Source organism: Homalodisca vitripennis, chromosome 1 (genome assembly GCF_021130785.1).
Source record: "Homalodisca vitripennis isolate AUS2020 chromosome 1, UT_GWSS_2.1, whole genome shotgun sequence".
Lineage (NCBI taxonomy): Eukaryota > Metazoa > Arthropoda > Insecta > Hemiptera > Cicadellidae > Homalodisca > Homalodisca vitripennis.
The window spans coordinates 143,873,404-143,897,169 of NC_060207.1; the positions used below are offsets into that span (position 1 = coordinate 143,873,404).

At 31.6% G+C, this 23,766-nt stretch overlaps 2 protein-coding genes across 3 annotated transcripts in view; one reads left to right on the top strand and one right to left on the bottom strand.

Moving 5' to 3' along the window:
* The window catches only part of LOC124372752, a 35,409-nt gene extending 31,404 nt beyond the window's left edge, over nucleotides 1-4,005 (top strand). Inside the window, exons 4-5 of the mRNA XM_046831167.1 lie at nucleotides 346-508; nucleotides 1,963-4,005. Of these exons, the coding sequence (XP_046687123.1) occupies nucleotides 346-508; nucleotides 1,963-2,167 (368 nt within the window). The 3' untranslated portion in view covers nucleotides 2,168-4,005. The remainder of the gene's footprint in view (nucleotides 1-345; nucleotides 509-1,962) is intronic.
* Nucleotides 4,006-6,334: 2,329 nt separating this feature from the next.
* The window catches only part of LOC124372762 (L-asparaginase), a 32,225-nt gene continuing 14,793 nt past the window's right edge, over nucleotides 6,335-23,766 (bottom strand). The window contains exons 5-13 of one of the 2 annotated variants that reach the window (XM_046831175.1): nucleotides 20,602-20,714; nucleotides 18,751-18,936; nucleotides 17,813-17,926; nucleotides 15,433-15,642; nucleotides 11,608-11,732; nucleotides 10,013-10,072; nucleotides 8,154-8,276; nucleotides 7,024-7,123; nucleotides 6,335-6,536 (exon numbers count right to left, since the gene is read on the bottom strand). In XM_046831175.1, the coding sequence (XP_046687131.1) occupies nucleotides 6,381-6,536; nucleotides 7,024-7,123; nucleotides 8,154-8,276; nucleotides 10,013-10,072; nucleotides 11,608-11,732; nucleotides 15,433-15,642; nucleotides 17,813-17,926; nucleotides 18,751-18,936; nucleotides 20,602-20,714 (1,187 nt within the window). In that variant the 3' untranslated portion in view covers nucleotides 6,335-6,380. The remainder of the gene's footprint in view (nucleotides 6,537-7,023; nucleotides 7,124-8,153; nucleotides 8,277-10,012; nucleotides 10,073-11,607; nucleotides 11,733-15,432; nucleotides 15,643-17,812; nucleotides 17,927-18,750; nucleotides 18,937-20,601; nucleotides 20,715-23,766) is intronic. The other variant, XM_046831182.1, reaches the window with a different exon arrangement.

The following is a 23,766-nucleotide window of genomic DNA, read 5'->3' on the forward strand; positions in this document are numbered from 1 at the left end:
AAACTCCAGAGAAAACAATCTTGTTAGCACTATATTACAATATTAATGAGACTCAACTTTTGGTTTTAAAGGAATAAAAGTTTATAGTTGATGTAGTAAGAAACAAGTAAAAAGTCTATACTTTTCCATTTCAACTACAACAAAAATTAACACTTGAAATAAAAATTTGAATCTACCATAAGTATAAAACAGGAAAAGTGTGACATAATTGATATAATATACAGGACTATAAGTTTGGCCTAAAAGGTCATTCAAACACGGGGCTACACAGTTACGTAGCCTACCAACTGGGCTAAAATTGTTGATGGTGTTTCTGCGATGGTAGTAAACTGCTGTATTTTCCAGGGCTAGAAGAGTCAGAGGTGAGTCGAGTGATGCGAGGTGTAGAGTCAGCGTTCCACGTCAACTCAACAGCTTGTTGGCAGCAAGGGGTGTGTTCTCTGGTACAACACAGTAGACAGAGTGGTACCTCTACCAACTGGGCTAAAATTGTTGATGGTATTTCTAAGTAAGTGCATTGTAGTTGTCACTTTGTTGTAGGAGTGATGTACATTTTACTCTTGTACATTAAATTTTTCAATTTTTAATTTATTAATGAATAATATGCTATTAGAGTTTAAGTAAAATTAATATGATATGAATTCAAATTTTTATATTAACAATGTAGAGACACTTTTTTTAATGTATACTTAAGTAAAGAACCCAGAGGCACAATGTGTCATTGGATTATCATCTAAAATTCAACCTTCCCCCCAAATCCTTGATGTGATATTCAACTATGATTAATAAGCAAATACAAATTAAATGTTAAACATTCTATAACATTAATAAGTAATGACCAAATAAGGTACAACCATTTCCTTATATACATATATACTTATATATACCTACATATATATGTATGTATATATATATACCTACATATATATGTATGTATATATATATATATATATATATATATATATATATATATGTACACTACGTGTATACGTATATAACCATTTCCTTATATTTGTGTTATTATATTTCCTCATTTTCATAATACTAGAGATTTGTGAAAAGTCTAGGTTTTGATTTTATTTGGATTCACAAGGCTTTAATAGTATTTTCACACAAAATAAAATTTTACTATATTTTCAAAGAGAATTTTGATACAGATGCAATTTATGTTATAGTAAACTATTTATTTAAATGAGTTATAAATGACAAATTTTAATCAAAGTCACAACTTTAATAACTTAGAAATAAAAACGATGAATTCCTACCCAAAACCAGTTTATATTGGTAAAATGGTAGTTTTATACCTTAAAAGTTACAAAATAAACATCTGAACATCTTAACAAAATACAATAAAATATCAAATTTGATTACAATTTTACCATCTGTAAATTAAAATAACAATTTTATTGGAACTCTATCTAAAATTAAAATGCAATCTTCTCTAACTGTTGAATGACAATTTTGAGTGAGGAGCAGTTTGCAGCAGTTTTATATTTTATAAAACGTCCTAATAACTTTATTAATGGTACAAAATCTAAGTTTTAAACACTTGTTTGTGAAACTTTTGGCTTTTTTGTAACATAGAAAATAAAAACAACCAGATTGTCAACTTCACCTGCATGCAGAATTGGAATCTGTCCAAAAGCAAAGAACTTTTTTATCTATGCATCACAACACTAAAATTATTGGTTATGCCTAATCAAAATTTGGTCATTTCTGCTTCCCCTTGTCAGTCAGCTGACCAATCTTGAACTAGCTGCTTTGTTCAGAACTTGATAAAAAGTCTAACTAGATATATTAGACTTAGCCAAATCATTGTTCGAGGTTGATAAAATAATATTATTAGATTATAGATATAATTTGCTCAAACTTAAGATTTATGAACAAAACATTATGAACGTTTGAAATCTGAATGTCATGTACAACCTGTTTAGCGAAACATGACATTCTACTTGATTTCAGTTTGGGATGGGTGGAGAGACTTACTTCAGGATCGGCCTTGGGGGAGGCTATGACATCAGCTAAAGGAGAAGATGGCTGCAGCACATTCTACTCCCAATGTCCCCTCAACTCTGAGAAGTTAGCTACCTTCGCCAAGGAGCTGGCCCGACGCTATATGAAACACCTCATCCAGCTTTCCAACAAGGGTAACAAACAAGAGTTGTAACAGTGGTGAAATTATGGAGAATTTTTAGTTTCATGAAAATCATAGAACGCTTAATGTAGTGTGTAATCCTGACTGTGTCTATGAATCTAAACAAAAGTCTAAAAGCAGCAAACACTTAAACTCTCTCTCAATTGGTAAACCAAAGCAATTATTGTTGTTACTGCTTAGTAACACTTAGTCTGAACCATCTCTCTTCGAGAACATAAGAATGATGTATTTATGTGATTACATAGTTTGTTTTATCAATCTGATAGAGGGTGGCCCTTCCTGTTCAGTTTAAAGTAACCTTTTCTACTGAATACATCAAATTATTACAGTGCAATACTCTATTGAACATTTTAAACTTATTTTTTAATCCAATTGTTTTACAAAGTGACTTTAACAGTACTACTTATTAACCCTTAAGATTTGGATGGTGAAGTAGATATGAGCTACCGTACTTATTGTTTCCTTGGCACCAGAGATAACTATGTAACTCCTCCTAGTTATAATTGCTTTGTATAAAATGGTATTTTTCATATTGAATCTTATTATGAATTGAATATGAATACAAACAGGTATAAACATGATGACTGATGTTCAAAATTAGTATAAAACTATTTATAAACATAAAAATAAATATTAAATGCAATCAGAAAAATAACCTTATCCAAACTGTTATGTTTGTAGCTTGCATTTTTAATTTGTTTACTTCCATTGTGGTTATAGAAATCAAGTTCTTCAAAACATATATATTGTAAAGTAAAAAATATAATTGATTTAAGTACTGCAAAACATTTCATAAATATAACAAAATATCACATTTTAATAAAACATCTACTTATTCAAAAACTACAATTGTGTATAAATCTATCAACCAATTTTATAGACATTTTTGACTGTCAGTGGAGGAATATAAATCACCAGAAAGTCAAGCTATTTATAACCAGTTAATCATTAAGAAGACATTTGCATAATTGTTTAAATTTGAAAAAATTGCCAAGAGCAAACAAGCATTTTAATTATTGATTCTTTTAGAAAAGTTGGACAGAACCCTGTTAAGAATTAAATATAATAATTTAACAATTAGATGCTCATATTGCTAAATCCATTTGGTTCAAATGTCGCACTTGATAAACAACCATGTTATTGATTTCACCAGCAAACATCCGACAGGGATAAACTTTCCACAGGTTTATACACATGTTTTAACTGAATCTGAACTAAGTAGGTATACCACAAAACTGGTGAATTCATCTGGATAATTCAGCAGATTTTCAGGAGTGGTAAACATCACTGAGTTCATTTTAAGAAGCTGGTGCACGTGTTTCATAGCCTACTTATTAAAGTAACCTTACTTTAAGTATGGTTATGTCCAGTAATATAATATGATGGTTGAAAGAGTCAAGCTCTCGGTGACAAAGGCTTTAGGGGTTGCAGATTTGAGTAAGACACATTTCCCAGCCCACTGTGACCTATAAAGGCTCATATACTAAAAACTTCCTCTTCTTTCATGATGGCAATGGCTAAAGTTGCCAAGACACTGCTCAGTCATCAATATCCCATGATTTCTGTTTTATTAAATCTTAGCAGAAAGGAAGTAAGATCCTCCTATTTATTATAAATAACTTCTTCTGAATGAAGGAAAACGAGTTTTCCTTCTCAATCTTTTACCATTAAAAATAACTTCAAATAAAGAATTTCTTCAATTGTTCCAAAAAGACTTTAATCCTTTCAAAAATAGAAATTCCCTATAAAAACCATATAGTCCTCCTATCCCCCCCCCCAATTAAACTTCATGCATTTGATTTGTATATTACCTATTTTTATATGAATTTAACTACAACTTCTGGCTTATTTGGAAGAAAAATAGATTATATAGGCCTATTTATTATATATATTATGATCAAAGGAAATTTATAAAACAGACCTGTGGCTTTTATCTTAACATGTAAAAATGAAGATGCATTATTAGTTTAGATGTTCAATTTGCGCAAACCTGATGGGACAATAATGGTTAGCATGTTAACCCGTTCGTATATTTAGGAACTCCGTCATCTTGAAAAACAAAAATAAAATTGTGATAAGCACAAAAACTTTCAATGGCCACAATATTATTGAAATTATTATTCATTTACTTAGGCTTTATGTATTATTATGTAAGCTGACTAGCAATGATGACCTGGCATTTAGGTGTAATGACACGCTGTGACAGATTTGTAAACCGACTGAAAACTACTTTGTGTCTTTATGTTCCAGTCATTTGTTTTGTTTGTGAGCTCCTGATCCTTTAATGTTACTCAGAGGAATAACATACACAATTAAATACAAATTACCATTATTATATGTAATACACAAATAACATTAGATTTCTAAAAATGTTTATGTTTTTTCACAAATTCTTAAGTTTATTTAATATTGTGAACTTGATCTAGAAATTTTACAATCTTCCAAGGACGTAGCCTTAGAGGGGTCCAAGAGATACGGATCCCTTACAAATTTTAAATGTTTTCAATTACTTTTTACCAAACAATTATTATTTAAATAGTTCAGTGTTACTAACATTTAGTGCTCAAAGATCGTTCTTAACATTTAAACGGGTCAAGAACTACAAGGAACAAAATCGTGAATGAACGGTTGACTGCTCTTATATTACTTTCTGTCCACTACAGAAAAATATCAGTAGTCTTGACCCTCCCCCTCCCCCAAATTATTTTCCTGGCTACATTCTTGCCATCCTCTACACACATTGTTCATTGAACAAATTTGGAAATCTGGGACTGTTTTGCTAAAGATCAAACGTAATTAGTTTATTAGGTATAATTTGAATAGATTGAGAAAATTATGATTTGTCATAGATGTATATAAAGTAATTAACAACTACAGCATTATGTACTCTTCTGTTATATTTATGAATGTGTAATTTTAAATATCAAACAATTTTAATATGAAAATTAGTGAAATTTTCCAACCGAAGTATTTTTTATTTGGGTTTTATTGCCTGAAAAACAAATTTTATTCTTTTAATACATAGTCATGATTTGTTGGAAATGAGCTTAATGAACCATTTCATCACTTTGACCATTTCCATATTTAATATTCTGAAAATATCCCTTTATTTTTTGTGTATCTATTCAACTTAACCTTTATTGTCCTATAAGACAACAAACATCTATTTAGTCCTCGAGAATGAATCGTGTTAGCACTCCTAATGGTATCTTTATGTCTTGTTTATACATATTTCCTATTCTCAAACATGCATTATCTAGTCATCCACAATACTGGTTGTGTTCACAATAAGTATGTTTAATGTTTGGGATCATTAAAAATTATGATTCATCACTGTGCACTATTTTGTTGCTTATAGGTAATACATAGTTTCATTTTAGTATAAAATAATTTACAATCTATGTACTATGATTATTTGGGTGCATCATTCTACATCCTTCAAACAAAAATATTACCTATATACACATATTTTAAAAAGTGACAAATATTTATCTAAACCAATATGTTAACACATTTTTGTTGTTAAACGCTGTTTTGGAAGATGTTTTAGTTTTTATACATGTTTTAATTAAATTTGTTATATTATTTATCAGTTAGAGAAAATTTTAACATTACTTATGTAAGCAAAAGTTAATATAGAAGAATTATTTTTTTCTATAATATGTAAATAAAATATATGTTGAAAAGAAATATGTGTAATTTTCTGATAAATTTACCTCTGCCATTTGATTTCGTTTTACTGATATATATTTATAGTACAATAAATGTCTTTGGTAAGAGAAAGATAGGTTAGAGAAACTGCCAAACTGATTATTGATTAGTTTCATCCATGAGTCCATTCATTACAGAAAAATGTTTAAATGTTTAACTTTAATAATAGGAATAAAGTGTTTATTTGACCTTGTATCATCCATCTAAATATCATAATTATGTGGAACTTAATAGTACTGTCACAATGGTCTCTTTCTGTCTTGGTATGCTTGATACATTTTACTGTGTCCAGTTAGAAACTATGATAAAGTTACAGTATACCCTCGTCTGATGGTGTTTTCCAGCAGTGTACAGGTCTTACGGTTACTGTGGACACCTTGCACAAGTATCACTACTTCAGTGAGGAGTACCTTATGATGGATCAAATCAGATTCTCTAAAAGGTCTCAAATGGTTAAAGATGAATAAATAGATTTTTTGATTTTGTTTTATTGTATAACAACTAATTTAGAAGGCTAATTTTTGGCAGACTTGAGCAATTTTATAATTTCGGTGTGACCCATTTTTTCAGCCACGTCCAGGGGAGTGAAGCCCATCATGTCTTTCGTTTTTGTACTGACTCCATTGGCCAGTAGGAACTTCACTATCTCTTCATGGTTGTGCATTGCAGCCTGAAAAATCAAGTCCAAACATAATATCCTTTATCAGTGCCAAAATATTATTTATAGCCTAAATACTCACCTCACACTATTTCTTAAAAAAAGTTTGTAATTCTGTTTGGCCTTTCAAGAACAGCCATTACTTTGGGTCCATACAAAGACTACAATGGGCTCACAGAGGCTTCTAAAGCTCAAGCATGTAACCAAAACCAATTTAAACAAGATCCAAGAGTGGTGTAACAGCACACTAAAGGTGCATAAACATTGAATAAATTAGGAAAAGTGTATCAGAGCAAAAATTTCATATCCATCAATAACAACCCTTTCCCAACAGCAGCTCAAAGCTTTGTTTCTTTATTGGTAAACTGTTAGTAACAAAAAAATTTAAGATAATAAAAATAGGATCCCTTATGTGTTCCACTCAAATAGCATATTTAAAAGTTTGAAATGGCAAAATTAATAATATATTCATAATCATGCTAAAATAATTTTGACTTACAAGATGTAACGAGGTACGGCCGCTGATGTCTGGTTGGCTCAAGTTTGCACCGGCAGCTTGTAAAGACAACAGTCTCTTCATGTTTCCATAACTTGCAGCCCTAGATATAAAAAAATCAATCAATGAATGACAAATTTAAATAATTTAAATAAATTCTAAAAGTAAGTATTACTAAAAATTACAATTTTAAAATGCCCAGAAGACTTTATATGAGTACTTGTGCAGTAGAAGCTAAACTGAGTAAGAAAAACCTGATGGTGTCACATTTGGTAATCCATTGGATCTCAAGGATGCAGCATTCACTAATGGGTAAGGTGATAATTCAGTGATTAGGCGTACTTCACTATGGATAATAAAGATTAAAGTGAATGGGGTTCAATATCAGTGCCAAATGTTATCAAGAGATCTATACCAATGGGAGGTGTACCTCCTTGTTTGTTTCAACTGGCAAAAGTTGGAATTACACTCAATCCTGCGTCTTGCAACGTGGCAAATGCCTGAGGTCAAAGTACCCTAAAATCATTCCATATTTTGGATTTTTCATAGTGGAATCTGAGCAGGAGGTGACTCAATTCCCTCAACCTGAGTATCATATCACTTTGGAAGGTGCACACAAAACATTTTGGTTTTAAGTAAATGTTTTTTTTTTTTTTTTTATTTAATTTGGGTGCACGGGGAAGCTTTGGCCATGAGAATCAACCATTTTCAGACCACAGATTTTCGTACTGAGGTACGAAATATTTTGTGAAACTAATACTAGAACAATCTCTGTTGTTACTGAATAAAATATTCTGTCATGCAAAATTTACCTTTATTGTTGTTTAAATATTCATTATTTGATCCTCTATCTCAGCTCCTAAGCTATGTAATTTATATAATGGTCTAGATAATATTATGTAATCCAGCACAAAAAGTAGAAGGTTCAGGTATTTTTCAACTAATCAATGTAAAAAGCTGAACACTGTGGTTTTCAATAAGTTGCTGCAATAAATATTTTCACATACTTTAATATTTATAGACCTCAAAATAAGAAGAAAAATAAATTTGAAATATAAGTATAAAATATTTTTACATGCTGCAGGAGAAGATACATTACAAATAAAAATAATAACAAAACAAAGCAGCCTCACCGGCAAAGCTGGCAGCCGATTTGGTTAGGCGTGAGGGTGAGATGGGCTCCACATCGCTTAAGCAGCTTAATCACGTCCAGGTGATCACACTTGACAGCATCTAGTAGTGGTGTCTGGTCGAACCTATGTAGATAACACACAGGTTACTCTGTTGTACAGCTCTCAACCACAGTCTAGTCAAGGACTGAGAAGCAATAGTTTGATACATGACCAGGTATAGAATAATTACATTAAAACTTTATTAATATCACACAGTAACATGTTTGAGTATACCATTTTGCAACCTGCAAAAGTTGAAACTGCCAGCCTCAGAAGAAAAAAAATACAGAAAATAACTAATGGATCTACAACTTTAATTATAATTGTACAATCACTTTAATTATCATCAACATAGACAAATATCAAGAAGAGTAATAAAAGATAAAATGGTGACAAAGCAAATAATAAAATTGAGTAATTTACAAAATATCCATTTGAAGCCTTTCCATCAAAAACCAAAATTTTTAGACAATTTTATTTAAAATTTCATTTCTTTCAAACAAATATTGTGCACCAGGTGATCAAACTTGGTAAATAAAAGTCAGACTTAGAAAAAGCATAGTATTAAAAAAAATCATGTACCATTCCTTAATTTAGCCTGAATGATTCTGATGCTCTTCCTCCAAGTAGGGATTGTGAAGAGTCTGTAGATCTTATTGTCTGAACACAGCACATCCGATATTGTTAAGAGAAGAAAATAAAATTACATTTATCATTAAAACTGCAAATTTCTGTAGTAAAATACTTAATTTAATGTTATAATAAATTGTATTAGATAATACAAGTAACTGAGAATCACTCTAAAACCCCCATCAATCTGCTAACCTTGGAAATCCAAGGTGAATTATGTTCACTTTATTCATTTTCAATTAGCTTGCTCTCAATAAGAATACAAAGTGTAAAAATAACTTTAGATGCCAGTGGTGTATTGATGTAATGTATCAGACAGTCACTATGAAAATAATAAATGTTACAGACCACACTTCGGTTACGGTCACAGTAAGTGTCATGTAACTGGAATGTAACACAAGAACAAGTTGTTGAACACTTTTGAGGATGCAGTGAATTTGATAGAGATTAGAAAAGTAACTCATGAAGTGAATAGGATCCCTCCATTTAAGAATTTCCATGCAACAACAGTAGACAAGTAGTGTGCAACAAGTAGTAGGTATCATTTTAACCATTCATTTGTCCATATTTGTCTTGGAAACACAGTGTTAACCTCATCTTTTCATTATTTAATAAAACTTGGTAAGGGATCTAGTTATTTGAGAGTAAAAAGGTTTGGGTCTTATGTTTCGGTTCTTAAAAAAACACCAATAAGGTTCTACAATGTAACCATACAAACTTTGGTGGATAGAACGAGGTGATTACCACAACTGTGGGAACTGCACTGGATCAGGATGATTGGCTACAAGTTGGACTTTGGTAAGTTAACATAGGTCTGTTCAGGGGCTACCAGTTCTTCCCCCCATTCCTTTCCTCTCCTATGGAAATAACATTTTCTCCTACCACTTCTTTTATAAGAAAACTTTCAAAAAATAGAAAAAGCATAGAACCAAATTTTTGTTGTTATCGTAATTTTCTCTTATGAATTGGGGGTAAAGAGGTATTAGTGCAAGGTAAAGACAGGAAGGTGAGGACAGTAGAAAATAATCTATATAGCTTAAACAAGTTAGTCAATTACATAAGAAGATCACAGTCCACAGAGCTATATTATACACCACTCAAACAACAAACCAAAAGGTTAGGTAGTACCATTTCGAAAACTCATGCATGAGAGTCATGCAGTGTACATGCAGAATGAATGATGAACCTACGTGAACGAAGGTTTGTTTAGATCCTTATTTCCTTCTTCAAATGGTGATTTAGAACCACATCTAAAACCGATGAATAACAAAAGGTTAAAATATTGATTGTGCTGAAAAGCTCTAACAAACCATCTTATTACATACAAATAGTAAAAATAAATTCCATTTATACAGCCAAATGACAGCTATACTATAAAAAGCAAGACAAAACCTATGGTTTTGTTAAATTGATTTTTTAAAACTATGTCTTAATAAATTTGCATTTTTATTATGTAAAATGTTAGTATTTTATTATGGCCCAACAAGGACTTCTTAAAATCATGTCTTTGGTTGTCCATCCGTGCTACAGCTCTTGTTAGATAAGATTCCTCTTGGTCCACGGAAGAATGCTATTGATTTTGTCAAAATTAAAGGTAAAAATAAAATTGTAGCTTTATTACACTGGTCTCAAAAGTAACTTAATTGTAAACAAACTGAATAAAATCATGTGACATTTTATCAAGTGACATAGTAACATATATAATGAATTTTTACTTTGTGTGATGGATTGTAAAACTTGTATTATGTTCTGTAAGGTCCTTCAATACTTCATTGTACAAATTTATTCCTATGCTATTTTGCACTATCCTTTATTCAAAATATTTTATAAATTACTTTCTAAATTACTACTTGAGTGGTGTATAATTGTTTCTGTTAAGTTCAATAATTTTAAGTAACTTGTGAATGTAATATGGAATTTTATGTATTAAATAGTATTTATTAAAAAATAATCACTAAAATCAGTTACACATAATAAGCTCACAGAGTATTTTAACCATCCATTATGCATTTCAACATCTTTGCTGAAAGAAAAATAAATTATTATTTACAACAGTATGCCAATAATTGTAAACAACTGTGAAACAAAATTTGTAATTTTACGCTCATGACACTGATATACAGAGCTAGATTCAATACAAGGCAGACTATGCTTTTGATTGGAGTGCCAAATTTAATTATATGGATTTTTATGAACTGCAATTTTCTATAATTAAATAATATTTTAGTTGAAAAATTTTATAGCTATTTTAGTTTATTAATAGCTAAAACTATCACCAAACATCTAAAAAGTGTTACACATAATCAATAAGAAGCTTTTAAAAACATTCAATGTAAAGAATAATAATTTAAAGAGTTAGTACCAGAGACAAAATTTGAGCGTAACACTAATCATTGACCTTTTTGTTAACTGTGACATGATGCATTTCACTACATTTTTTCTACACTGGTTCTGTATATGGATTGAAAATACATTACACTAAATAATTACGCTTTTAAATACACAAATTTTGTCTTTAGCAAAATTAAATTGAGAAACGTATATTTATTTATTGAAAAAAGGGAGTTAATAAAGTGGGTGCTTTGATAATAGACAACAGACTAAAATTTTAAAATGCATTCAAAAATACAATAAAACTAAACATCAAAATATAAATAGTTAAAACACAAAAAGTAAGATCTATTAGACAGTACAAACAGTACAATTTCATTCTATTAGTTTAACAACAACACATACTGTGATCCGTGATATTGAAAAATGTTAATTAGAAAAGATCTAGGCTAACCTGTCTTTCATATGGACACTGGCCCCATTGAGCAGAAGATATTTGACTACTTTGATATTTCCCAAACTACAAGCAATGTGGAGAGGAGTTCTTTTGTCAGAGTTGGGTGCTGTAAGATCTGCTCCCTAAAAAATAAAACGTATTAATACTTGAAACATATCTGAAAGAACCATTTATATATGAAAGATATCAGAGGCTTATGAAACAGAAATTGTATGGCACTTGATAAGAGTAGTAAGTACTAAAATAAAATTTACACCCAAGGTAACAATTGAAAATTTTCAAATTATCACACTTAGGTGCAAAATACATTCAAGATGTTTTAAAAATAACATAAAAAATGTTCACTTATTACAGAATTGCGTGAAATTGAATTTTAGAAAATGGTATTCTGAACTTGAGTAGTTTCAGGGATTTCTTATTTTGAAAGTAGAAATTTAGGGGAAGAATTCTTATTCTCAATTTTCTGTTCTCAATTTGATTTCTTTTTCATCATTCTTAAAGAATAGAGGAAAATTTAAGGAAGGAAATACAACTGTGCTATGACACACCATTTTTAAGTCTTTGGTTTAGATTTTAAGCATCCGTCTCCCTGAGTGAAGCAGTCAGCAGTGGCACTTAATAGTGTAGGAGGGCAGGAGCACTTCCGCCTTAAATTTTGAAAATGCTAGAGCTTTGACTATATATTTTTTACAAATCATTATTAATAAGGGAAGAATACTCCTTCTTCTGCGAAACTTGGTGGGTTATACATCCCAGGGAATGCATTTTTGGACACATCTTCAACAATTAAAACTCATTTTAATCCTAGAATACTCTGAAATGTCTAAACATCAAGTTTAGAACACTCATTATACATGACTGAGTGATGAGTCTGATTATTAAGTGAGGTGTAGTCATATTACTGTACTACCTACACCAGCTGTTACCTCCATTAACTAATCCATAACTAAAAATCAATGACATCCAAGGGTGTCCTACAGTTTCACCTATTCCAAACAACAAGAATTCTGGTCTGGTCAGCATTAATATTCTAACACTACTGTTATTAAAGTTTCATAGACAACCATGATGTAAACTATCATGAATTTTTCTGTCCTAAAGTGTGATTGAACTATTTACTAACATTTTACTCTTTTACAACTGCTTACAGAATAATCACGATTCATAGTTAATCTAAGAGTATCTTTTTGCAGTTGGAGTTGAATGTAATGCTAATACATTTACATCCAGTAGAACTGTATTATTCTCGGAACATCATTTAGTCATCACAAACAAGTAACACATTGACTGGACGGTTATCAAATGTATTTATAGAATACAGAATACAGAAAGCTTTATTCATGATCATCAAGAACAGAATAGTTGTCAATCAATAATAAAAATAATAAGTTATGAAACATAACATTGAAAGGAAAGAACAAAAATTAACAACAAAAACATTACAAGTCAGGAGTTGAGAATGTCATAAAACTCATCGAGACTGTAGATAGAGTTCTTCACCAGCCACTTGTGTAGTCTTCTTTTTAGAGTTTTAGCGTTGCCGGTCTTGATGGCATCAGGAAGGGAGTTCAGAAGCTTGATTCCAGCAAATGATGGTTTTTTGGTGAAGAGCGTTGTTCTATGAGCTGGTAGACGGTGAGCTTGAGCCTGTCTAGTGTAGTAGTTGTGCACCTCACTGTTTCTCGGGAAGTTTTGCTTGGAAGCATATATGATGACTTCGATGATGTAGATTGAAGTCACAGTGAGAATGTCGAGTTCAGTAAAAGATTCTCTGCAGCTGTCTCGGGAACAGAGGTCGGCCATGATTCTTATGGCCCGCTTCTGCAAGATTAGTACCCTCTGGAGATTACCATTTGAAGAACTCCCCCAAAGGATGATTCCATACCGAAGATGGCTCTCAAAGAGAGAGTGGTAGGCTATTTTTAGAGCAGATGTTGTGCCCGTAGCTTTTATCCTTTTGAGAGCAGAGCTGAGCTTTGAGCTAAGGTAATCAATGTGGCAACTCCATGTAAGATTTTGGTCTAATATCATACCTAAATGTTTAAGCTCATCCACTTTTTCTAGATCTGGTGGGCCTGATATGTGGTCTTTATGTCTGCCTAGTGCAAGGAGTTTTGTTTTGGATGGGTTGAAAACAAGGTCGTTATTTAGGCAATATTGTTGGGCCATGCTAACAGATATATACGTGTTGATTTCTAGTGACTCCGCTGTTGAACTGCTGGTGATAAGAGCTGTGTCATCTGCGTATGATACAGGATGACTAAAAGCCTCGAGTGTTTTACCTAGATCACTAGTGAATAAAATGAATAGGACGGGTCCCAACACAGATCCTTGCGGAACTCCTCTTCTAACATACTGTGGAAGTGAATGAAGAGCCTTCGTCAAGCCCTTAGCTGTGTGTTTCAGCTCAACTATTTGCTGTCGCCCAGAGAGGTAGCTTTCGAACCATTTCAGGGCTATACCGCTGACACCCAAGGTTCTGATTTTGTATAAAATAAGCTTATTAGACAGTGAGTCAAATGCTTTACTCATATCGAGAAAAACAGTTGTTACAGTATTTTCAGACTCAATATTATCAATTATACACTCAATGAGCTCAGCAAGGGCGGTGATAGTCGATTTGCCCGGGATGAACCCATGTTGTCCTTTTGGCAGCAGATTGTTACGCTGAAGGTGCTCTAACAGTCTCGAGAGAACTATTTTTTCCAAAACTTTTGATACAGTGGGCACAAGGGAGATTGGTCTATAGTTCTTGATGTCGTGCTTACTCCCTTGCTTATGCAGTGGATATACCTTTGACATTTTTAATTTTGAGGGAAATAATCCCTGAGTCAGAGACTTGTTGATTACATCCGTTAAGGGTTGGCAGGTTACAGAGCTGCAATACTTCAGTATTTTTGAAGAAATGTCATCATAGCCTGAGGAGGAAGAGGATTTTAGAGAATTTATAGTGTTGAATACTTCCTCATTAGATGTAAGATTGAACATGTTAAGTCCTGTTCCTGTGAAGTTTGAACATAAGTTAACGTCTTTGGCGCTAGGAGCATTGTTATGACCGAGAGTTACTTCTGCAATTGTTGTAAAATAGGTATTAAAATGTTCAGCTATGGTAAAAATGTCGACTAGGTAGGTGTCATCGTCAGTATTTTTTAATTTCCACGTGGATTCTGAAGCTTCTCTCTTTGGTGCTCTTTCGCTATTAATGACGCTCCAGACTGCTTTGCTCTTGTTGCTTGCTTCGGCGATGAAGTTGGAGTTTGTTTCCCTTCTAAGACTTTTTAGTTTTAAGTCGTAGGATTTCTTCTTCTGGGCAGCATCCTCTTTAGCCTCAATTTGTCCACTGGCTAAGTAGCGCTCGTGGGCTTGTATGAAAGACATCCGCAGTATGTTTACTTCAGGGTTGTTAAATTCTTGAGTTCGGTTCCTGGATCTGTTTCTTGATGTTGTATGGGGGCATGTAATGTCTAATGCTGCAGTCAGAGTTCCAATGAAGTTTGAGTAGGCATCCTCTGCACTTGGAGAGTATCTTTACAAGTATCTTTAATTATTGGTTGGACTCTCCCTAACTGTGTCAAAAATAACCAACTCTGTGGCCATGCTCTCAGCTCTCAGTTTCAAGTGCTATTGATGGTTACTTATTCATATCCAATATCATGTATATTGTCACAAAGTTGACCTATCTTAATTAATCAATTTACTGAGAGATACAATCCTGATAGTTAAAACATCCTATATGATAGTAAATCCAATACATACGTAGAATATGGTCACTAATAAACACAGGTTTAGGAAAAGAATGCCAGAAAAATTCACTATACTCACATAACCCTTGAGTTCAGCTATCTTGTCTGTGTCGCCTTTCTCCACTGCCGAGCCCAGCATGGCTGGGAACAGGATGCTGTGCAACATCTTGACCTCCCTCGGTGAGGAGATGTGCAGAGATCTCGCCACAGCATCCACAAGGTCCCAGTCTTCTAGCACCGGTGCCTTGATCCCACATGTCAGCTCTCCTCTCAAGTTGTTCTCCATCATCTAGTTGGCGGTGGGAAACAACACATTGATGACTCAATTCACCACTTACTACATTATAAGACACACTGATAATAATTAAATCCCAATAAAATAATTATTCTCCACTTAAATATTATGTCTCTCCTCACTTCAATATCATGGACTATTCTGTAAGGCTGCTTGATGCATATATAAATTTATCTTTATTTCTGAGAGAATTATCTTCATACTTTCACACTAATTAATGAGCATAAACTTGGTCCTTTTACAGGGAGGTATAAAAATTGCACAACAACCAAATGCCCCATGGAATTTAAAAATCAGAATTTGATAAAAAATTGAATATTAATTTAAGTTGAATTGTTGTATCGAATTTGAATAAAATTTTATTCAAGTTTTGATCAACTTTGTATATTGATAATAATTTATTATGATTTCACTAACCTTTAAAATTAACACATTTGAATGAAAAATTGTGGTAGTTTTTAAAATGTCCGATAGTTAAAACAGTGTTTCTTTAAAGATTTAAATTTAGTTAAAAATAATGTTGAAACATTCAGAATGTATGTATTTAAGTTTTACGTGATCAGGTTTAATAGGATTTATTTTTGTGTATTGTATAGCCAAGCAGGTATTGCCTGGACTGCTACTTCATTTAAATTATGTAATTTTAACAGTAAAACTATGTACTGGTACATAGGATTTTAGAGAGTAAACCTACAGTATAGGTAAGCACGAGGTACTGTTCATTAGCAGACTGCCTCTAAATGTGTTGTTCACTGAGGTTTTTATGTTTGTAAACAATAAGGTGAGTTTGTGTTTATTCTTCATATGCAAGTCACTGGTTTTGTTCTTGAAAAATTGAAGTTTATACTTTTTTATGAACAAGTTACATTTTAATTCTTATTTTTTTAATCAGAAAGGCTTGAAAATGTTTGAATTAAATGTGTTGAAGTAATTGAATGAACTAAAAGACATTTGTAACTTCAACATATTCAGAATGTTTAGTAATTGTGGACCTATAAAAGTATAAGGGAGCTAAGTTGGGAGGAGAGCAACCAGAGGAGCAGTAGTAAAACACAGTATGTAATATTGTTGACAAAAATAATGTTTGCATACAAAATTGCTTTAAAATAAAATGCAGTGTAAAATTTAGTTTCTAAAGTTAGTTTAAAACTAAAAGAAGATAAAATAGAAAAAAACTATATTTTAAAGTTATATATATTTTTTATGTTGCCTAAATTTATAAATGTTGCAATATTGGCTTTGTGTTGAATTATTTTATTAAATAAAATCAAAATATAAAACTGTATCTGTAACATTAAAATTACTTTTGACATATTTCATTAAATACTTCAAAAATACTGTTTTGAATACAGTTATTAGTATAAAAAATATAAAGCAAAATTACATTTTTGTGCATAAGTATACTCATAGTACTGTGAATCTAAATTCTTTTCTGAAGGAATCTGAACAAAACAAGAGCTTTAGATACCAGCATGCAATTATTTACCTCAATAAACCCTTTTACTTACCACTTTTTACAAAGCTATCAGCAAAAGCCAGTTAAAAAGTTTGATAGCTTTGATGGCTTCTTATTCATCTTCCCAATGTCATCACTAACTAAAATGCATATATATCATCAAGACTCCATAGACACCCCCCCTCACCACAACTACATCATTGCTACCATTAGCTTCCTAGTTAAATTGCATAGTGCAGCCCTTAAATTAATTGATTGGCTCACAGTAAAGAACATATCTACCATTGAGTGAAATATTTAAATGTTAACAAACATATAATTAATATAATTTTAAAAGAAGCTTCTTGATTTGCAGCAAGTCACACGTTAAGTTAGGCTTTAAGGATATGCACAGAATCTAACTACTTCAAGTGCTAGATAAAATTTGAAATTACTTTCAGGACATCTGATATATATTTAAGTTTTATAGAAATTGACATTCTGAAGTTATAATTTCTCTATTGATCTATTAAATAGCATACACATTGTTTACTTTTACAATGTTAGATACTCAACAAAAATACTGGAACTATTTACTATTGATATGAGAGAAATCTGTTCACAAGTACAGAATTGGTTGTTGGTCACAAAAATGTTCTTTATTTCTTGCTCAGCTAGCAAAACCTAATGATGTACTCATCCACTTGGATTTTAATTGCTTGTACTTACTGTTCTCTTGGTGGCAAGGTCCCACTCTGTCTTGGACAGCACATAGGCCAGTTTGGCAAGAGCTGCCTCTGGAGTCATGTCAAATCCTGACATTACCCCAGCATCATACAGCAACTGGAACATTCGTTAACTTTCAGTATACAAGAGGAAATTGTTTTATGTTTAAGTTTATTATTACTTAATTAAAAAACATAATAATACATTTGTAGCATTAGGAGATGAACATCACTATTAGCTGGCCTGAATCTCCTTGCCCATATTCCTCAGTGAAAATCTATCTTTTCTGTTTCTTTGAATGCAATTTGGCCATTAAATTTCATCTCCCAGTAAACTTACATAAGCTAGACTTTACTTGCAGATATTATAGTAATGGAATTTGGATTTATAGTTCAGGAACCCATTTGTACTGCATAAGCAACAACCCAGTTTTTCACTTTCAGGAAGAAATTGATTGTAAGCCATTCTAGTTATGGTTGTGGATCGAAATGAAAAAGTACGGAAAGGGTTAAAATATCAAATAATACATTTTTTCAAAGGGCATTATTTTCTACTTACACTTCATACCAACACATGTAAATAACAGTTAAATCAACATCAGCAAGAAGAGAAATACCGACTCATTTGATTGAAAATTACAATTTTCAATCTCTTTATCTTGTCGACTGATATTAATATAATTTTCAGTTAGTGTCGTATGGTTGGTGTGAAGCTAAAAAAATTTATCATTTGTAATTTTTATCCCTTACAATATCCTCTTACTTCGATGATAAATTTCTTTCTTAGCAAAATTCACAAAAACTTAAATTGAGTGCTTACATGACACAAATTAGCTCTCTACTCAAAGATTATAAGGCAACATGACAAGGCTTCCAAATAGCTATATACAGTACTGTATGTTATATCATTAAGAACCATGATAAATAAGCCTGTAAACTGACCTTCCCAGTCTCGTAGAGATTGGAGACGCAACCAGTCGAGCACTGTGTGATGTTGATGATGATCACTCCTCTCTTGGAAGCTTCTGAGAGCACCTCCACCAAGTCGGATCTGTTAGTGGGCATATTACCAGCTCCATATGTCTGTATCACCACCCCTTCCATTGGAGGCTTCAGGAATGATTCAACCTATAAAAACAATAACAAAGGAACAGGTCTTAAATAAGGCTACAATCATTTTAACAAACTGAATAATTCTTCATTTCGTCAAAAGTTATATCAAGTTTAACACTTACCACAGTGTACAAGGTAATAAAAAAGTTTCTCCTTTCCTAGAATTGTAATACACTCATACATATTTTATTTTACCTTTGAAAAGATTTTCCTTTTGTTTTTGGAAAATGTAAATTCCAATAAGGATATATTGGAGGATTCACAAGAATCCATATATCTCTTGGAAATAAAAGCTCCTTTTTCAGATTATTTCAAATTTGTCCTATATATTTAATGTGATACCTGTAACACTTATCATCTTTGTCACACATTCAGTCTATAGTCAAGATCTTGCCAAAGCTTTTAAAAGAACGTTCAAATTTATTGATTCAGTAATTTCTGTGATATGATGCTAGATTTTAATAAGGATTGGTGTAGAGATTTTGATGAGAATTGATGTATAGATTTCGAAGATATTTTGATGCACTGTTGATGCTACCATTTAATAAATCAATCAATCATATTTTATACAATAAATGAGAGAATGTAAAAGGGTACAATTATTTAGAAATTAATATGAAAATGTTGGTTTATTTTTTTATTAAATCTGTGGAAACATCAATAATCAAATCCCAGGATGGTGTCGTAAAAGTGTAAATTGGCCATATTTTAAACCATCTACAAATGTTTAGGATTTTATATAAAAGGTTGATAACAAAGAAGAACTATTAATTTTATATTTAATATAAATCGAGACCTTTCATCTTTGTAATTACATGACATCTGTCGTAAAAATTTAATGTTATATTTATCATTACATTTTAACTCATTTCTAAATTAACATTACGCCTGGGTGAAGTTACCATAGATTTAGCTTGAACAACAATTTTTTCTTAATAAATGTAAAATATTATTTTTGAGTGTTATTGATTTATTAGTATGGCCAGCAATTTTAAATGCTATGTAATCTCAACAGAAACATTTGAAATGAGTTTTATTTATTGTATTGTAAAAATATTATTCAGACATCATTGAATGATTACATCAAATTGTGACATTTAAATAAAGCTTTAGTTTTCATCAAAGTTTATTTCTGATTATCATCAATAATGTATGAAAGACTTTCTAAATTTAATAACTGGATGTCATCAGCTAGTGGATTAAGTAATGTCTTTAACTGAAAGGTTACGACTTTGATGCCCAGAAAAGTTATAAAAAGTTAGGTAAATTAATATATAAATTAAATTTGAAGCCAACAGGTTGAAAAAGACTGGTAAAACAAAATATAAAGACCATCCATCAGTAGTAAAGAGTACTGATTAGTTTTCAGCCTAGAATCCATTGTCAGTCTGAGAGTAAAAAGATCTACATAGTGTCGCAACCATACATCATATAATGTATCTGACCTTGCTGGTACAAATAAATCACCTATGCATCAAAATAAACACTTCCAACATGCATTCTAGAATCTAGAACAGAAGGAGGATTAAAAGCTACAACCGTCAATCATCAATGTAAGCTAAAATGAAATGTACATTTAAAATTGAAATTTTCAATTACCAAATTTTACACAAAGAAATGGCTTCTCACTCCAAAACTGTGTTGTAAATGTGTGTGTAAACATTGGAAAAGAACTCTTACCGTTTTTGTTTGAATACTGGGAAACACTCTGAGGAGACCAACGTTTTCATTTAGTTCCCCACTGACAGTGAACTTCTCAATGGTGCAAGGTCGGAATATTGAACGATAGTCCACTGAAAACAAAAATTCCTTTTAAAATTCTGTACAAGTTGCAGGATGTAACCCTGCTTTAAACGATTATCGATGGTTTAACTACATTTTTATAAGGCACTTTGCTATTTTCGACGCAATAACTATGTTGTAATATGATCTCTCATTGCAAGTCTATTTTTACTTTGAACTAAAACATACGTAAATCTAAAGATAAAGATCCAAAGATTGTAGGACTGTAGGTCCACGCCTAGTTTTGACGAGGGTGGCTGACGTAATTTTTCTGCAGGGTAGGACAGTTAGTCCACGGGTGTCGGCGTGGACTAACTGTCATACTTTTCAAAACTGACCTGGCCGTGAAATAACTTTTCTACCTGCGCTTAATCTTCATTCTGTGGAAGAATGTGAGTGATATTTCCACTACACACGCACAGCGTACTGCTTAGGCAGTAAATACAGCTTACTACTGTATAACAGCTTACTTTGATTACTGTATACCAGCTTACTCAAACCAAAACTCAAGGTATCACACATGAAGTGGGTTGCTAATTGGGATTAAATTTGAACAAATTCCATACATCACTACATTACTATCTGAGTAATTTGGCAATATCCTAATGAATGATAAACATCTACAGTCAGTTTGTTATAATTATACCTTATCTTGGTCCATCGTTAGTGTAATACGGTATATGCGAGTAGACACGTCACTCATAGTAGGCAACACGTTAATTGAAATGGATAGTTGATTGTTTTATTATTACTGTTATTAATTAAAACTACACTTTAGATCATATTTAATATATCACATTTATAATTGTATCAAATTACTTTAAATATATAACTATAGATAGGCAAAATATTGTACTACCTTAAATAGTGGCTCTTGGCCTATAAACCAAAATTTCTCTCTTGTCTTCAGAGACATATTAGCTTACACAAAAGAGTGCGAGTATATACGAGTACTAACATGTATCAGCAGGAGGTAAGACATTATTAAAAATTAATCTTTTAAAATAGGTATAACTCAATTAGGAAAATTTGTTGATTATTTGTACTAACAACGAACTTTACGTTTATTAAAAAACAACTTGCAGTATGGACAATTTTACAAAAGGTTATGAAAACTATTTATGATCTCATATTAACATTTCTTATTTTTGAATTACCAATACATGATTAATTACAATTTACAAATAAATGCTGAATTGGATAATAACGCTAGATTAACCTAAAATGTAAGTTAACTTTCGACTTACAAATTGAGTATAATTCTAGAAGAAAATTACTTTACCGACGGATACTCTTATTGAAGAAAACAATAACTTATACAAATTTAATAAGTGCGACTATTGCCCAAAGTCCAGATAGGTGATAAATTAAAACAACGTATATTACTCATGTATGTATTTATATCCATAGTACTATTTTAAAAGGAGGACGATTAACAATAAAATAATATTTTTCAACAGAAATGTTATGAACATGAAATTTATTGCATCTTTGTGTGTTTTATTATTGTTTAGCGCTAGAGATTTATATGTTAGTCTTAAAATAAATATTATATCTCTATTTTAAGTTAAACTGTACATTTACAAAGTTAGAAATCTTTGGATTTAAACAATTGTATCATTACATTTACAGCGAGGACAGTATTTAAAGGCATTTGACCTATTATATTTTAGTTGATGATACATAGGTGAGATGACATGCCCCTTTCATATTACATGGTAAATGTTTATGTGGACATTAGATCCACTTAAAGTAAATTAATTTCTAAAGAAGGAAGTCCTTTAAGCATTGACGCATAAAATAAACGTACTTGCACTAGACACAAGAGATTTTTAAGTTCCATTCAAACTTACAGTTGCTATTCATGGCTATATGCCGCTACAACATGATTTTAAGTTCGTTCAAATCCCGGAAACACAGTATATAATATTTTTAGTTACTTGCAAGTTACCAGCCACTTCGGCCACAATAAACTATTTAATAGCTTCTTAAACCCTATTAGTTTTATTCCTCTTTAAAATAAATCAAACCGTTAAAAATTTGGAACACCTTAGTTAATAAAAAATACAAATGATGTAAAAGTGTTGAAAGGTCACGATTACAATTCATGTTAAAACTAGTAGTTCCCTGCGGTTTCTTACACAATTTAGATGGCTGTCGTATGAGCACTTCTGGTTCGCATAATTTATATTTCCGACACCAACGTTGAGATTTGTTTGTTCCTACGATCCAGGAAATATGTCTAAAAGTGTATACTTATAGTGATTGTAATTTATTCCTGGCTTAATATATTTTGTGCCTTAGTTCGCTTTGTTACTTTGTTTGCTCGATCAAGTTTGCGTTTTAGAACAGTCTTTAAATTTATAGTAAAATTTATATAGTAAATGCTTCTTTGATATCAGCTTTACAGTAACTCACCAAACACTGCATACTTAATATTTGCTAAAGTGTACAATTAAAAGTAGATTTTTATTACCAAAACTTTTAATTTTCTTATCTGAATATTTTTCTTACTATGTGTTCAACAATGGTTGCATAAAAGGTTAAATAAGTAGTGGTTACTACTATCAAGCTAATTCTATGCTTTCAACACCAAATATAAATAAATTGAAAATAATGGTAAAATTATTACACATATGATTGTGCTATCATAAAATAACATTTAAACAGAACAGTTTAACAGACTCGTATTATATAAAATTCTTGTTCTAATTACCTGATTTTCCGTGCATTTTACGATACTTTAATAGTTGTTTTAAAAGACCATTATAATCGTTACAGCAATTCTTAAGTTATAAATGGTGTATTACTTAACAATATACTTAAGAAAATAAACCCGACTTTCATTTATGGATTTAACTTTTTTTCATTCTTTCTGTAGCTGTATACTGCAGCTAGTTAGAAAGAACTAGTAAAAGCACAGTAGCCTAATGAATAATAGTTAAAAGATATAGAGTATAGATCTCGAAACATCCGTTCAAGGACAGTAGAGTGAGTACGGCGATCCCCTGTCAAACCCTCGTCAAAAGAAACCCGTGAGTTGGACAGTAGGTCCACGGTCCC